The sequence below is a fragment of the Temnothorax nylanderi genome, unplaced genomic scaffold, assembly GCF_030848795.1.
Source record: "Temnothorax nylanderi isolate EJ_2023f unplaced genomic scaffold, tnyl_v1.0 TNYL_tig0284_pilon, whole genome shotgun sequence".
In the NCBI taxonomy this organism is placed as follows: domain Eukaryota; kingdom Metazoa; phylum Arthropoda; class Insecta; order Hymenoptera; family Formicidae; genus Temnothorax; species Temnothorax nylanderi.
Window position 1 is genome coordinate 228,136 of NW_027249346.1, and position 16,876 is coordinate 245,011.

General features: G+C 32.9%; 1 protein-coding gene across 7 annotated transcripts; it reads right to left on the reverse strand.

Annotated features, from left to right (window-relative positions):
- Positions 1 to 886: 886 nt before the first annotated feature.
- On the reverse strand, positions 887 to 12,323 carry LOC139780560 (uncharacterized). 7 transcript variants are annotated; one of them, XM_071719240.1, is made up of 9 exons: positions 11,159 to 11,692; positions 4,810 to 5,015; positions 4,446 to 4,697; positions 4,072 to 4,308; positions 3,676 to 3,750; positions 2,656 to 2,751; positions 2,110 to 2,342; positions 1,462 to 1,621; positions 887 to 1,275 (listed from the first exon to the last, which is right to left on the reverse strand). In XM_071719240.1, the coding sequence occupies exons 1-7, from the start codon at positions 11,269 to 11,271 to the stop codon at positions 2,269 to 2,271; spliced, it is 1,053 nt and encodes a 350-aa protein (XP_071575341.1). In that variant the 5' UTR covers positions 11,272 to 11,692; the 3' UTR covers positions 887 to 1,275; positions 1,462 to 1,621; positions 2,110 to 2,268. The 7 variants fall into 7 exon arrangements, with proteins under 7 accessions (XP_071575341.1, XP_071575335.1, XP_071575338.1 ...); XM_071719234.1 differs by lacking the exons at positions 887 to 1,275; positions 1,462 to 1,621; positions 2,110 to 2,342; ... (2 more) ...; positions 4,072 to 4,308; positions 4,446 to 4,697 and adding exons at positions 7,324 to 7,405; positions 8,253 to 8,316 and having other exon boundaries at positions 4,873 to 7,159; positions 11,159 to 12,323; XM_071719237.1 differs by lacking the exons at positions 887 to 1,275; positions 1,462 to 1,621; positions 2,110 to 2,342; ... (3 more) ...; positions 4,446 to 4,697; positions 11,159 to 11,692 and adding exons at positions 7,324 to 7,400; positions 8,253 to 8,311; positions 8,980 to 10,231 and having other exon boundaries at positions 4,873 to 7,159.
- Between the last annotated feature and the right edge of the window lie 4,553 nt (positions 12,324 to 16,876).

A 16,876-nucleotide genomic window follows, 5' to 3' on the forward strand; every position in this document is an offset into this window, starting at 1 on the left:
GCAACTATCGCTTATAGCTATACAGGCTTATAGCCTGTATATTTATTTATTTCAGTATAAAATAATTTTTAAAACGTTTATATATATTAATTCTGACTGCAGACGGACCTTCGGGAACACTAGCGCCTTCTTCTTTTAACATGAATAACTAAAAATCTATATTTCGGCTAATTACCGAGTTTATAAATATTTAATTAAAATTATCTGGGTGACTCACAAACCTTTTTAATCACACTTCATAACTCTTCATACAAAATACAAACGATTCCATATAAAAACTTTTACCCATACAGCACAGGGACATCCTGAGCTTATACTGAGGATATCGCAACAGTAAGTTCCGTATATCCTGGGAATTTACGAGATCCCGACTGCGATATACTATGGGAAATGCTGGGCAAGTTCCTATGTCCCGCGTGATTTGATCAATAGTAAATCCTGAGGATATCTCGCAGTATGCGCAGAGGATGGGAACGGTTAAGGCGCAGTAGCTCATGTATACACGCATACATTTACGCATCATTGCGTGCGCGTGCTCATATGTGTTGGATTAGGTTAGGTACGCGCGTACATACACGCGGGAAAGAGGAATGCCTTCTCACTCAAAGTTGCACAGAAAATTGTCGTATACTCGGTACGCGTGTTCCGGCCTTTTTTTACAATGCATAATATCGAGCATTACAAAAAGAGATGGAACACACACTAAATATGCTTCTATATGCGTGCAACTTCGTATGAGGCACATTTCTGCCTCCATGTATATCTTTCAATAAAATTTCACGAGAATGTGTAATTTTATTCAAAAATACGTGTACCTAATCTAACCAATAAAATTTCAAGTATCCATGGAATTTTATTTAAAGGTTAGATTAAAGGACTCTAAATATGCAATTAACAAATAGATTTATTTTATATATAAGAACGTTATATAAAAACATTTCTTTCTTTAAATGTATTTCATTAGCCTTCATTGCTATATATTGTCTTTGGTGCGGCTATTGCAGTATCCCATATTGCAATGATCCCACTGATACAAATCTGGTATTTTTTCTTTTCAGGATCAATTTTCTTCATCTTGATTTTCTTCTCGGTTCTCTTCTCTGTTCTCTTCTTGGTTATCTTCTTGGTTATCTTCTTGGTTATCTTCTTGGTTATCTTCTTGGTTATTGTTTATCTTTTGTCTGTTGAAACGCTCAGGAGCATGGGCTAACCATATTTTAATTGGCGCTGCAATTTGATCGTCGGAAACATCTGAATGTGAATTTCGAATCACACCTAAAAAATAAGATATTTGTATTACTTCTGTAAAATTTCTTGACAATTTCAAAGTAATATGGTTATAGTATTGTAACAAATGTTATACATATTTATAATATTACAAAAATATTGTATAAGTCATGAGTTACAGATTTAACATACAATAATAAAACAATGAAGATTGCTTTTAAATATTGAACTTACTCATAATAACTTTGCATATATGCAAAGTTGAAAAAATTTCTTTCTTTTTGGTTCCAAGCCAACTATATTTTGTAGCTAGTTCATTCGAAAATATGAGTCTCATTAATCGAATGCAAAAAGTTCTCATATTGCCACTCCTTGCGCGACACAATTGTTTAATCTAAAATAAATTCCAATTTGCATTAATATGTTGTAATTATATAAATAAGAAATATAACTGTAATACCACAATATTATTTTCTAACAGCTATTGTTAGTGTACAGTGCCCGTCAATGATTCCTTTCCAGTCCGCGCCCACGTTACCAAGTGGAAGCCTGGAAAGGAATCATTGACGGGCACTGTACATCCACGGTAATCGATTCTGTCCCTCAGACAATTTTCCAAACTGAGAAGTCACCATTATCTTTCTACATACTTGCAGTTCATGATTAAAGTAACGACTAGAGCTTATTGCTCGTTACGTTAATCATGAACTGTATGTAAAAAAATAGCGACTTCTCAGTTTGGAAAATTGTCAGAGGGACAGAATCGATTACCGTGGGTGTACGATCTTCTAAAATAAAGAGACCGTTATCGATTTAGATTTTTCAGTAAAAAAATATTTATAAATATATATTTTTTCCACAGTAATATAAACGTTGACCTACCAGTTCATTTCGATAACCTTCATCACTTTGTAGCTTATCTTCTAAAGTATCCAATTCGGTTTGATTTTTCAATGGAAAATCTTTTGTCGTATCAATGTTTTCCTTTTTTTTGTCAATAATATCAATTGACAATTTATCTGCGATAAGCTTTACGCTTTTTTAAATCTTCTTAATGTCGTCTATCGCCGATTCAAAGGTTATTATTTTCGTAATAATGTACTTTTTAAAGTTTTCTGAAAAAAATTTTAAATTTATAATTATGTAAAAATATATGATTTTTTAAAGAATGTTTGGATTATACAATACGCGCGCGCGCGTACACAAGACACATTTCAGCACCAAGTTCTTGCTATGACCGTCGGTAGGCCTCTTTCGATTTTAAATTAATGTTATGAATTATCAACTTTAACTTAATTTTATTACAAAAATATTATAAATTCAAGCTTAAATGTACGTTATTATTACTGTGTATGTATATACTGTGTTTGTATATACTATATAAATCCAATTATTAAATATAATTTAAAACAAAAATTACATACTCACCATCTTTAGAATTAGAATTAGAACTCGTTGTTGAAAGTGGCAATCTATCCGCAGACAATGTTGTAGCAGATGGTAAATATATTTTCTCCAGTGGCTCTGAAAATTATACAAAATGTTATATCATTAGTATTTCAATATTTTTTCACAACACCTCCACGGAAAGTTCGACTTTCCATGCCTGTAGAGAGGGGCGAAAGCGGTCAATTTCACGCCAAGGCGGCATAGCGGGCGGAAAGTAACCACTTTCCTCCCTAGGGCGGAAAGTGACCACTTTCCACCCGCTAAACAGGGAGGAAAGTGGTCACTAGTAACAACTTTCCTCCCCGTTTAGCGGGTGGAAAGTGGTCACTTTCCGCCCTAGGGAGGAAAGTGGTTACTTTCCGCCCGCTATGCCGCCTTAGCGTGAAATTGACCACTCTCGCCTCTCTCTAGGCATGGAAGTCGAACTTTCCGTAAAGGTATTGTGAAAAATATCGTGTGCACCTCGGGGCGAAAGCTTTTTCAGACTCGTATGATTGCCGCCCTCGCCTTCGGCTCGGGCGGCAAACTTCACACTCGTCTGAAAAACGCTACTTTCGCCCCTTGGTGCACAATATACTATTACATTAAGCTGCATGTAATAGAAGAGAAGGCGATATTATGGACACTCGTTTACATTTCATTTAAAAACTTTAACAATAATCGAAATTTTGTGTTGAAACTGGAACAATTCTGCTCGTGAACGTGGTGTTCAATAGATTGCAGATTCAAAGTTATGAAATATTTATTACATAGGATATTAGTGATTTCATTGAAATATATTGAAAAATTATACAACGAATATTTGAGCAACAAGAGTTTGCTATCATCTATGGACCTGATTCTATTAGAATTAAAAATAATGCTATTATTTTAAGAAAATTTTAAAATATATGTAAAGATTAAAAATTTATCTTGTATATGAGTGAAAATAATATGTTAGTAATGTCTAAAAAGATAAATTTTGTTTGTTAATATTTGTTAATCAGCATCTATACGTACCAATATTATAATTAGAATCAACTTGAGGTACACAATCCACGTAGTTATCGAATACCACCTCATGATTTTGCAATTCTGAAACAAAAAAAGTGCTTTATTTATGTTTTAATTTTATTTATACGATTCATACAAATTATAAGTTGCTGAATAAGTAATGAATTAGGTATAATTTATTGTGTAACAACTCAGATATAAATCATTGTGCGAAAAATTTATTTGTACAATATCAAGCGACATGTAAACGTACATTGTGTTTGAATAAATCAGCATGAATGTGAATGTGATAATAATGTTAATGTGTTTATGTATGAGTATGAATATTCTGAAAAATGGAAGACATATTTTATGTACTTTTGTGTAATATTCCTAATTTTCTAGGACAAAAATAATTCTTACCAGAATTTTTTTTCATTGTATACGATGCAATATTTTGAACACTTTTCTCTTTATTGGCGTTATAATTGTTACGAGAATTTTTTTTCGTTATGTCATACGATGCAATATTTTGATCATTGTTCTCTTTATTGGCGTTATAATTGTTACGAGAATTTTTTTTCGTTATGTCATACGATGCAATATTTTGATCATTGTTCTCTTTATTGGCGTTATCTTCAACACCAATGTAGTTAATGTCTATAATACAAATATAAAATTATGTTATTGAAATATTTCTTTTCACTGTATTATTACAATTCACTAGCTGTGTTTCTATTAATACTTTTAATAGAAACACAGCAGTGAATTATAATGATATTTATTAATTCTCTTACCTTTTCGTGGCCTGCCCACTTTATTTTTCGACATATTTTGTGTTATCTCGTGACAACGTTTTTTAGGAATAGTTGGGAGCTCCGAAACAAAACTGTCATCAGATTCTTCTTCTTCGTCGTTACTCGAATCAATAGGTTTTGCGGCTCTAATTTTTCTTGATTTTTTCAAGAATTCTTCCTTTTCGGTGCCAGAATTCAAATCAGATGTATCTTCGGCCTCTTTTAACTTCTTCATTGCTCTTACGTAAGAAACTGCAACAAAATAATATAATTAAAATAAAATTGTATTGTTAAACTATATTGTTAAGGAATAGCAACATATACAAAAATAATACATTCACTAAAGACATATAACGTCGCTTACCAAATGTCCCAAATATCTTTTTTATAGAATGGCTCGCCCACGTTGATTCCGGATCTATCATCGTCTTGATTGCTTTATCATAACTCTTGTTATTTGTGAAATTAGGCCAAAGGGCACTTCGTCGATCTTGACTTAACCAATTTGTAGGGATAACTTGTAGACCATCCATAAACTCTACGACCGCATAACACGTCTTTTCGGTCATTCTGTGTCAATAAACATACAATTTACGTTTCCATATGAATTAATGGAAAAACTGCATATTTTTCATCTTCATAAGGTAATTTTACATATTTGTTTATAATGTTATGTAATGGCCACGATTTTAAATTGGACTGTGAGCACACGATATAAGTACCAAGTAGCGACGAAGGACAAGGAATATTATACAGATCTTCTTTATCTAAGAATTCGTGACCTATGATCATTGGAATATTTCGTTCTGTACAAAAAGCAATATTTTGTACTGATACAATGGCACCACATGTTAAGCCACAACAATTATCCGCTAATGACCCAGCTTTTAATGTTATTCCCTTGTACTTAACAACTTTGTATTGCGGATTGCTACTATTGTCCGTTAATGGACCGTCAAAATGTATCTCCTTGAAATATGGATGTTTCGTAACAGACGTCATCGACAGTGATGAATCTGAGTTTATGTAGCTTTCACTATATCTCCGTATTACTTGCTGTAAAGGTTTCTCTGACTTTCTAATGTATTTCTTCAAAATTTGCATGTAATTTTCGAACTTAAAGGCACTAAAATTATCAATCGGTCCAAATTTTTTTACGTCATCTACAAGATGTACAAGACTGTGTACGTTATGTGACATATTATGAATTCTGTATAGTTTCTTAAACGTCTTTATAAAGAAAAGAATCAATTCTTGCGCATAGCTAAGATGTTCGTTTAATTCTTGTGATGACAATATTCTGACAATTACGTGTAGTGTTAGAAAATGTAGATATACTTTCTTCTTTAAAATGGACTTAAAAGCTAATGGACCTGTATACAACAATATCAATCTAAATTCTGTAGCCTTCCATAATTTTACACAATCTAGCTTCCGCGGCTTTCTTGCAAATTCTACAGGTATCGAAGGTTTTAAATGTGTCACTAAAATTGTTGAAATTTGTTCGACAGCTCTCGACTGTAACCGATATGATAAATCTTTTTCAAGCCACAAGTATAGTAATTTACGCATAATTCCCAAGCATATCAAATGCATATAGTCTAAAGGGACATTTGTGACTGGCTTAAAAAAAGGCACTTTGAGCAAACTACATGTGATATTAGGTTTGTGATAGTTATCATCAATCTTTTGAATAAAATCATTATCTGTTCGTAATGGTGCATTGACCTGTGGAAAACATATCCGATTTCCTACATATTCTCCTTCCGTTGTACATTTGGTACAACTAGAGTATCCAGAATGTCCTTTAACACAAAGAACAAATGATTTCGCAGGAGTGTCGCAAATTAAAGCTTCAAGTCTGCACGGTATGTTACGCCCATTAAAGTGAATGCCATTTTCGCACATACGTTTAGTCTCATCAACAAACTCTTGCAAAAAATCATTAGGATTTGCTGGTTTCTCGTTTCCATGATAAAGTCCAATAACGAATACTTTATTATATGGGACGACCGAACCTAATATAGGCCAAAACTGTTGTAATGACGATTTCGATAGTGGTAAGCCATCAATATTGATTGTAATTTTGACACAATCAATATTATCTTTTACGGAAGCTAATGTCTCTAATACGAATTTTTGTACACCAAAATGATAATAGCTTCCTGGCGCTACTGTACGTAGTTCTTGCTTTCTTGGTGTTTTCAAAAGTGTTCTTGCATCTAATGACAAGTTAGAAAAGCAAGGATGTTTTCTCAATCTATGTAACAGTGCTGTTAAAGCAATGTGTGGAATTTGATATTTTACAGTCCACTTTGCAAGATAGTTAGTGAAACTCTCATCTGTCACATCCGTATCATCAGACAGATGAGATATTGATTCTCCAGAAAGATGTGATTGTTGAGAATCAGAAGTCCGATAATTTGATTGTCTGCAGTTATCATTATTTATTTCTTCAAATATCTCGTTAATATTTTCATTCGGTTCATGTATGTTAATATTAGAAGTTTCAGAATTGTTTTCACAAATTTCTAAATTAATTGTGGAAACATTCTGTACATTAGCTGCACATTTATCATTAACGTTACATGATGTATCATGAGGTATGTTAAAAAGTGCATCACAAATCATATCCAATTCTAATTTCCTTTTTCTATTTAAGTGCCGTTTGGACATATATAAAGATTCTTTTCTTGGTCTCTTTCGATTCATTTCTGTTAAAATATAATATGTACTTATACAATGAGTCAATATCAACACATAAATATCATAAATGCAGAAAATCATATTTTAAATACAAATATTTTACAGTTATTTAAAAAACGAAATTTTTAACTGTGAAATATTTGTATAATATTTGCAATGTCGGGATACTTACTTGACTATTTGAAGAGTCACAAGGCCGGGATTAAGCACCCAGGAATGTCTTTGGACGAATGACAAATGTCACGGAATCTGTGCTGCAACAAAATAAGAAATTAATTAATGCGTACTAATAATGTACATTAAAGGCTGCATTCACTACCAAAATATAAAAGCCAAAATTTACTGCCAATACTAAAATTCTATAACATACGTAACGTAAACTATACATTTTTAGTACTGACAATGGCCTAGTTTACACCGTGCGACCTGATCGCGACCTGACCTATGCCCTTACCTAAAATAGGCTTCTAAACAAAACGTTTACACCATGTAGACCTATGATACTTTTGGTCGAATATAGATAAAAATCCAGTATCCAGTATTTATTGGTACACTCTCTGCACTTTAGGCGATCTTTAGGTCACCTGCGTTTACACGCGTTACGTCCTACTTTAGGTTTACGCCTAATTTAGGTCAGGGCACGCGAAAAAGAGACCTGACCCAAGCGAGGTCGCAACTGTTTACATCGTCGCGACCTATCGTGTTTGGGTTGAATATAAGGTATAGGTCGCGGCCTAAACGCACGGTGTAAACTAGGCCAATGATCTTCGGAACAACCAAAATTGTCGAGTTATATAGAAAAAAAAACATAATGCGGTAAAGCCTCTTTACGCAAACCGGTGATTTTCCGAGCACCCGACATATAGGTTACGTTCCGTCTCACAAATAATGCTCATTCAATCCAATCAATATTAGCTCTCGTTCCCCAGCAGGAACGTTATGGCCATACGAATAATGCGCATAATGCATTTTTTATTCTCGTAATAATCAGTGAACAATAATAAGGCCGGATATATGCCTTATGCGCATCATGCGTGACACGGAACGCATTTCATATTACAATTCCAATTGTCTAATTACTGAAATGTATATTATACGTACCACGAAACTTTTCACACTGGATTTCACAAACACACTGTTGCTACCGGTACGCAAACACACTGCTCTATGCAGGAATGGCGGATCATAGATCGAAAGCCAGCAGCATAACCAACAATGGCCAAGCAAGAAGAAACCGAAACAAAAAACATAGCAGATGCGGCGCTGAGATTATTGTGAACGCGATCAAGTAACATTATTTTAAAAAGATAAAATAATAAATTATTAATTATTAATTTATTATTAATAATTAAATTAATAATTAATTGTATTAATAAATTTTTTAATTATATTTTATTGCATTAATTATTAATTATTTTATATATTAATAAAGATAATATCGTAATCTTACAATAAAGATAATAAAACATATATATCTAATTGTTTATTTCGTAATTAAAATGCGCGGATAAAAGCGTATCAATCCTGTGCATATACGTATCAGTAGCACTTCCTGAGTCAATCCTGAGAATATACGAGCACGAATGAACACGTACGTATTAGTTTTATATCCTGCGTCAATCCTGTGCATATACGTACGCGGATATCCTGAAAAGCGATATTCTCAGGATGACCCTAGGCTGATACGGATGATCGTAGTATGATCAGTATCAAAATGGGATGATACTCAGGATATCGTGTGCTGTATGGGTATTAATTTATCTATTTCGGCTAAATGCATGGTGTAAAAATAAATAATTAATTACAATTAAACGAATAACTCACAAACCTTTTCAATTGCACTTCAAAAGTCTTCATACGAAATACAAACGATTTCATATAGAGATTCTTTAAAAAGACGTCCATTTCCGGCCAAATACATACGAATCTGAGAATTTTCTCAGAAAAACGCTGCCCCCCCATCTAGCGGAGATAGGATGGCAGGAAAATAAGTATATCCCTAGATGGAAAAACTGGGCTCCGTCTTTCGGAAAGAGACGTTAAGGGTCGACAGGAGTAACACTACCGACCTCTGTCGGGTTGCTTAGCTGCGAGTACATAGCAACCCGGTACATAGCCGGATTTTCCATTTTGGCTCTTAAAAAATTTATAATAAATAAATTCCGGACTCGCAGCTAAGCAACCCGACAGAGGTCGGTAGTGTTACTCCTGTCGAACCTTAAACGGTTGGTCCACAGAAGGGCTCGGATAGGGTTGGGTACGTCCCTTCAAAACGCCCTTTAAGGCCCCCCGGGGTATATAAAGTAAAAATCTTTATCCTTATCTTTTATTACTAGGCGAAAAGTTACGTGATCACTGCCCTGAGATAAATCGATAACATGAAAAACGCGGTTTTTCACCGCCGTAGAGTTAGCAGACAAATTGAATATTTTTGAATTATTCTTTTTCATATAATTTGGGAATTATTTAGGGAAGTTTAGGAAAATTGTTTAAACATTTGGGTAATAATATTTTTCTGTTATTAACAAAATTTTATCGAGCGTCATGTTAGCAGATAGCGACTATGTTGAAATCATTTAGGGATGACATCTTTATTGTAATTTTTATTTGGGAAAAGTCGCTTTTTTGTAATTTAAATAAATCTTTGTATTAAAAACAAAAATAAAAAATGTCTTAGGTACGTCTCATGCATCTTCATATTATTTCCCAGGTAGCACATATTAGTTTCATATACGTTTTTTGAACATATACATAGTTTTATAACCGTATATAGCGGCAGTGCACTTTATGCACTAAGTGCACACTTTAACTCGTATTTTATTTATTATAAATGTTTAAGAGCAAAAATGCAAAATCGGGCTGTTTCGGGAACTACATATGAGCTTACTGATTAAAAATATCCTAAATGGAATAAGATTCATTCGATATTTTGGCTAAATGGTACTAATTCGTAATTTTTTTACGAATATATATACAATGTATATATACAAAATATTTTCCAAAGTAAGATGTAAAAATGTATATTTTTCAAATATTAAAAAAATCTTTCAAACGTGAAACAATTATTGCTGATTGGGTCAAACATATTTTATTTTTCGAAGCAATATTTCTAAAAGATTTTACAAATATTATTGAATATACTTATTTGCAATCTTTTAAAAATATTTTGAAAATATTTTTCTGACATGATCTGGCGGACATAGAAACATTCTAAAAATATTTTTGTAAATTATTTTAATCTTCCTAAAAAATAATTTAAAAATATTTTAAAAATATTTTGTGCTGTATGGGGGAGTCGGGAAAAGCGTTTCTTGAGCGTCTCCAAGCCGTTTGCGTTAACGCCTTACAAAACGTTCACTGCGCCTCTACAATTCGCCACATCGGAAGAGCGTTTGCTGAACGGAGTGAAAACGCTTGTCTTACGGCGTTGGGAAAAACGTTTGCTAAACGTTTGAAAAGTCTGACAGCAAACTCTCTGCACGAATGCGTTTCAGCGTTTACTGAGCGTTCTCTGAAAAGCATTGCTTCAGCATTCCAGAACTTTTATGAAACGTTATATACAGCGTTTTATAAGCGTTCTGGAAGCGTTCAAAACCCAACGGCGTTGTGTAAGCGTTCTTATAAAGTTTGAAAGCGTATAAACTCTCAAAAAACCCTCATTGAACGGTTGTCAACGCTTTATAAAGCTTCTTATTTTCGCCAGGAAATTGCTCCAATACAATGATTAAAATTCCATTTATTTTCAAATTCATTACTGATATTTAACCAATTTTTTTCTTTTAAATTAGATGGAAGTACTTTCTTTACTAAACAATTCCATATGACACTGCAAGTTTTTTCAATAATCTTACTGACAGTTGTCAGTCCAACAAGATATTGATACGATATGGAAGTCATTGAATCACCAGATGCCAAAAATCTTTATAAAATAAATATTACATTTACATAAATTTACTATAAAAAATAATATAAATAAAAAAGGAAAATTAAATTTACAAAGAACTTACCTTAATGTCATAGATAGTCGTTCTGCAGCTGATATTGGTTCTCTAACTACAGTCTGTTTAGTTATAAAGGGTGAAATCATACACAATAATTCTTCATATTGAGTTATATTCATACGAAAATAATTTCGAAATCTACTATTTTCTAATGTAACAACAGGAAATATTGCATGATAAAATCCATGCAATTTTCGTTCTCTAAATATGGGTTCCACCCAGTAAAGTTTTTTGAAATAACTAATTTTTTTTTCTTTATTTCGTTAATCAAAAGTGCTATTAGTACTTTTTTTTTAATTTCATGTTTTCTGAATATTTCATTGCATTGGTTTAGTGCCCATCTACAATAGATGTTTTAAGCCCTAAGCCTTAAGAAATTGTTCAATCACAGTTGAATTTGAGGAGAATAATTGACTGTGATTGGTCAATTTCTTAGGGCTTAGGGCTTAAAACACCTATTGTAGATGGGGACTTAACCAAATCTGATGTCTAGTAAGTGACATTTTTATAATCTTCACACTCGTCACCAACACTCACTGACTTTGACGCTGAAATGTCTTTTCATTCCGCTGAGATATTTTTGGTCACGTGATGTCTTCTGACGCTAAAATAGAGCGTCGATCGTCAGCATGAAAAGGCACCTTTTTACCGGGTCAATGTATGGAGGTCAGACCGACCATTTCCGCGAAAGACGAAGAATTATACATACGCCAACTCAATATGCGCGCATATGTAAAGAAGGAACATTCCTGGTTCGGTGGTGCAATGTCGGTAGAAAAGAACAGCGGTTTCCTTACGGTACACAAGAAAGATATGAGGAATTAATCAGGGTTGTTGTGATTTAAACACTTTATAACATGCTTCCTTAAGAAAGAATTTAACATCTTATTGTTTAGTAAGTAAAATATCAGAAGCCTGGATAACTAAATCTAATGAAAGTATAAATTTTGCGAAGCATCTGCTACGAATTAATACTTTATCAATTTTCAACTAAATCGATTAATCTCGGCCTAGCCAGTAGATTGTCGGCAGAAAAACCGTACAGAATTGTTATCATCATTTCGTTACTATGTAAATGAAATATATCATTTAAATGATTACTAAACGGTAGATTCTGCTTAGTTTCTGCAGTCAATCTGCCATTATATTCTGTTAGCAAATTCTGTTATTAAAATTTGTAGCAGCTTCAAAATCTGCTCTTGACAGATTTGGCTATATCGTCTCAGAAATTTTTGAAATAAACGATACGATAGAGAAAAAGAAAGACATATTCTTGTTACCTTTCCAAAAACCTTTCCTAAACATTTTGTAAAGAAAGTAACAATATTTTACAAAATCTTATCATAATGATTTAATAAATATTTAATAATATGTACCATAATATTTACAATAAACATTTTTATAATATTTATAATAAATATTTATCATCTGTTCAATCTAAGATTCCAAAAATATTTATGAAATATTTTGATAAATATTTATAAAATATTCAAATAATTATTATAAATATTTTGTACATAAGGGTTAATAGTGTAATAGTAATAGCATAATGTTAAAGCTAAATGGCGCGCGCGAAGCGCGCGCGTCTGTAATGTCTAGTTTTATAAATATTGTGTGCTGTTTGGAATAGCACCTTGACATTTATGCATTGACGTAGTTAGTTGTTTTTTTTCCGTTTACTTGACATCGCTTGACATCGCCTGACAATTGAAAATGATTTTACATATGCATCAGATATCAAAGTTTAGCTGATATTATTCTTATTGAGAATGTGTAAATGCGTGAATACATTATGGAAAGTAAACATGATAATGTCTAAAATTAATATCAATATTTATTTATACTGCATTATTGCACGCGTGAATTATGTACATGTGTCTATAAAAAATCTGAACAAGGATATTTTAATGTGTTAGGTCAGTACACGATATAGCATGCGCAGAATACGATGCAAAATAATTATAATATATTTAAATTAAAATAAATGGGTAAGTAATTAAGAACTTGATAATGAAATTAAAGGGGAAAACCACTGTAACGGCCGGAAAAAATGCTATTTTCATGAATTTTTTTTCGCGAGAAATAATAAATTTAATCAAATTGGTTTGTTATTTCTTTAAAGTAGGGGAGACCGGGGCCTAACCGTCGCCGGGGTTGAACCGTCAAATCAAATATCTCGGAATCTGTATATTGTGCGAACTCGCGGCGTTGCCGCGTCTATGGATTCTTTAGCAATACGGCCTGAACCTGAAAATGCTTTCTGGCCGTCCGTAGCAGAAGGCAGTAACGTATCAAAGCTGATAAGCACCCGCTTTTTATAAATTACATATATTCTTATGCACACATGTGCGTATATATATATATAATATGTATCTAATTATTATGTGTATGTTTATAATTGTCTGATGACAAATAATAACAGTAGCATAATTGAGAATGTGAATTAGTATACATAGTATGTATTGACGCGGGTACTTATTAGACTTGGCAATTTACTGCATCTCTTGCACCTCAAATAATTTTTTCTTGTAATGTAAATGAATGATGTAAAACTCTTCAAAGGATCTATCCATTCTTGATGGGGTAAAATAATAACTTCTATAACAAATGCAATAAATATTAAATTTATAGTATTGATTTATATAACTAATTTTATTCTGTCCTTATATATAGAAAAATATACACTCAGTCTTAGCATCAGAGTAGAGGGTAACGCAGCTGATGAACAGTATAGATAACAAACTGAATAAAAATCTTAATTATTATAACATAATGATATTAATAAGATTTTTATTCAGTTTGTTATTATATCTATACTGTTCATCAGCTGCGTTACCCTCTACTCTGATGCTAAGACTGAGTGTATATTTTTCTATATAAAGACAGAATAAAATTAATTATATAAATTAATACTATAAATTTAATATTTATTGCATTTGTTATAGAAGTTATTATTTTACCCCATCAAGAATGGATAGATCCTTTGAAAGAGTTTATATAAAAAGCTCAGCGTTGGAAACCTCATATTATTCATAATTCTCCATTATTTGTTTAAATCTACGCAGGTTCCTTTTCAGTAAGATTGATAGTCTGAAGTAATAGGTGATGGCAAAAAATCTGAAATTATTGCACTATCATGCAGAAGCACTAAGAATTTAAATATATATTTTTATGCATATTAAAAGATATATTAGCAATCAGTCTAATTAGAAAAAAAGATGTACCAGATAATATAAAAGAAATTGTATATAAAAAAATGGTTTCTAATATGTATTCAGAGAATGTTGATTTATCATATTATTCTTTCAAACTTGCTTTCCTCCTTTTGAAAATTTACACCAAGAGAAACTTTTGTAACATATAACTTTATATTGATTTTTTTTAACATCTTTATTTCTTAAAAAGGAAACAAAAACCGTAGAAGAAAATTATTAAACTTATTTTTATCGTGTTGAGAATTCATTCAATTTTATCGCTACGTGTCTCAACTTCTCTTGTTCAAAACAAAAAACTAATTTATAGCTTTTGATTTTATATATAATTGTTAAATTTCAGTTTTGTCAGATGCGATTTGTGCGAGCTTATTTCGTGGAGCAAATATTTTGTTGCGTTTTCGAGAAAGTGTTTATCCGATCATTAGCGAAGCGATGCATTTATATTTGATCACGAGGGACTATGCGCAAATTTTCGCATTGTTTGCGGATTTTATAACTTTATTGACGAATATAAGATCTAATATCTTTCGCATAATTGATTTACGATTACTCGCGTTTTATTGAGGCTCAGATGTACACCCGTCTGTATCACGTCAATAAAAATCTGGCAGCAAAATGTGTATGAATTCATTCGTTTAGCAAAGGATGCGCGTTGACCTTAGAAGCGCACGTTGGAATTTCATCCGGAGGGAAAAAACTTTGTCGCGTTTTTTTAATCTTTCTGATTCTCAAAATAAATTCTTCGTGTATATTTTTTCGCGCTCATAATATTATTTGATTTTTGCAGATTAATTTTCCTTTCATGCATGAAATATATTTTGGCAACTATGCCGTCTATAGGAAGAAATCTGTCGGACTGTGCTAACTCGGACCACGTGCGTTTCTGACGTTTAGATATTAGTGAAATTCGGTTAGAAAACAAAAAAATGACCTGTCTCGTTTCTTGATAGAAATTCGAGATGCTAAATACTAATTTATTGGGTGCGTTCGGGAAGACACTATTAGTGCTATTTGCTTATTTTATCCTTGTTTTACACCTGATGAACGATAAAGATAGAATGATGCAATAGCGCTAATAGCGCGCTTCCCGAACACAGCCATTGTGTTATAAATTCGACGTTCGCTTTTCGCGTGAGACTGGCATCGGCTTCCTATGTCGCTAAACGGGCCTTTTTCAGTTGGATACGTTTTTTTCATTATAATATACAGAGGAGAAGAAGCTAGGGATAGTGGGATAGGTAGACATACATTTTGTACGACAATATCGGGGGTCTATCGTTAGTACGATTATTTTTTCTCTGGGCCCGGAGCCTCGTCCACGATGACAATATCGTGGACACGGGACGTCTCCAGAATCGTGCTCCGATTACTTTGGGTGCATTCGGGGAGCACGCTATTAGCACAATTATCGTCCAAACCTGTTCGAGGAGACGCTTTGTGGCGCTGTGATATACGATGATGACGTCACTGTAAAGGCAGCGTGACGTCATCACTCGCGCTATTTTCGCTATTATTTTCGAGGTGAGGCACAAAATGCTATTGGCACTTAGGCTGCGTTCGGGAAGCGCGCTATCGCTATCGCACTATTGGCTCCTCGAACAAAGTTCATAGCGTTTGCGTTTATAGCGTTAATAGCGTCTCCCCGAATGCACCCATCGTACTAAGAATAATTCTGCATAAATTTCTTTTGTGCCTTTATATCATATGTATTTTTCAAGCAAAGTTCATTTGCAGAATTTACGCGATGGAAGATATATGTATACATATATAAACACATATGTGTGTGTGTGTGTGTGTGTGTGTGTGTGTGTGTGTGTGTGTGTGTGTGTGTGTGTGTGTGTGTGTGTATACATCTTCCATCGCATAAATTCTGCAAATGCACTTTGCTTGAAAAATACATATAATATAAAGGCACAAAAGAAAAATTTATGCAGAATTATTCTTATTGTTAGTACAAAGTAATCGGAGCATGATCCTGGAGACGTCCCATGTCCGTGATATCGTCATCGTGGACGGGGCCTGGGGCCCACAGAAACAATAATAAAAATAATATATGTATGTGCGTATGCGTATGTATGTGCGATTGCGTATGCGTGTGCGTGTGTATGTATATCTATGTTCAATTGCATTACTGGTTTTATGTAATATTATTTACTTTCGACAGTAACAATAAAAAAAAATGTATTTCATTTATATATGTATTTTCGTTTATATTTCCCAACATTTTATCAACGAAATAATAAATAGAGAGTTTCTTGTCCTAAATAACATTACCGTTTTCTTTCTTCAAATATACCCTGGAATCCTAACACCACTTCCAAAAAATCCTGATTTTACCATACTAATACGCTATCCAGTATACTAAGAGAGAGAGGGAGAGAGAAAGAGAGAGAGAGAGAGAGAGAGATTGATTGATTGATTGATTGATTGCTTTTTATTATGCCATAGTCGAAAGACTTTAGGCAAGTGTATGAATAATACAAAAAAATATATATATATAAAAATATAA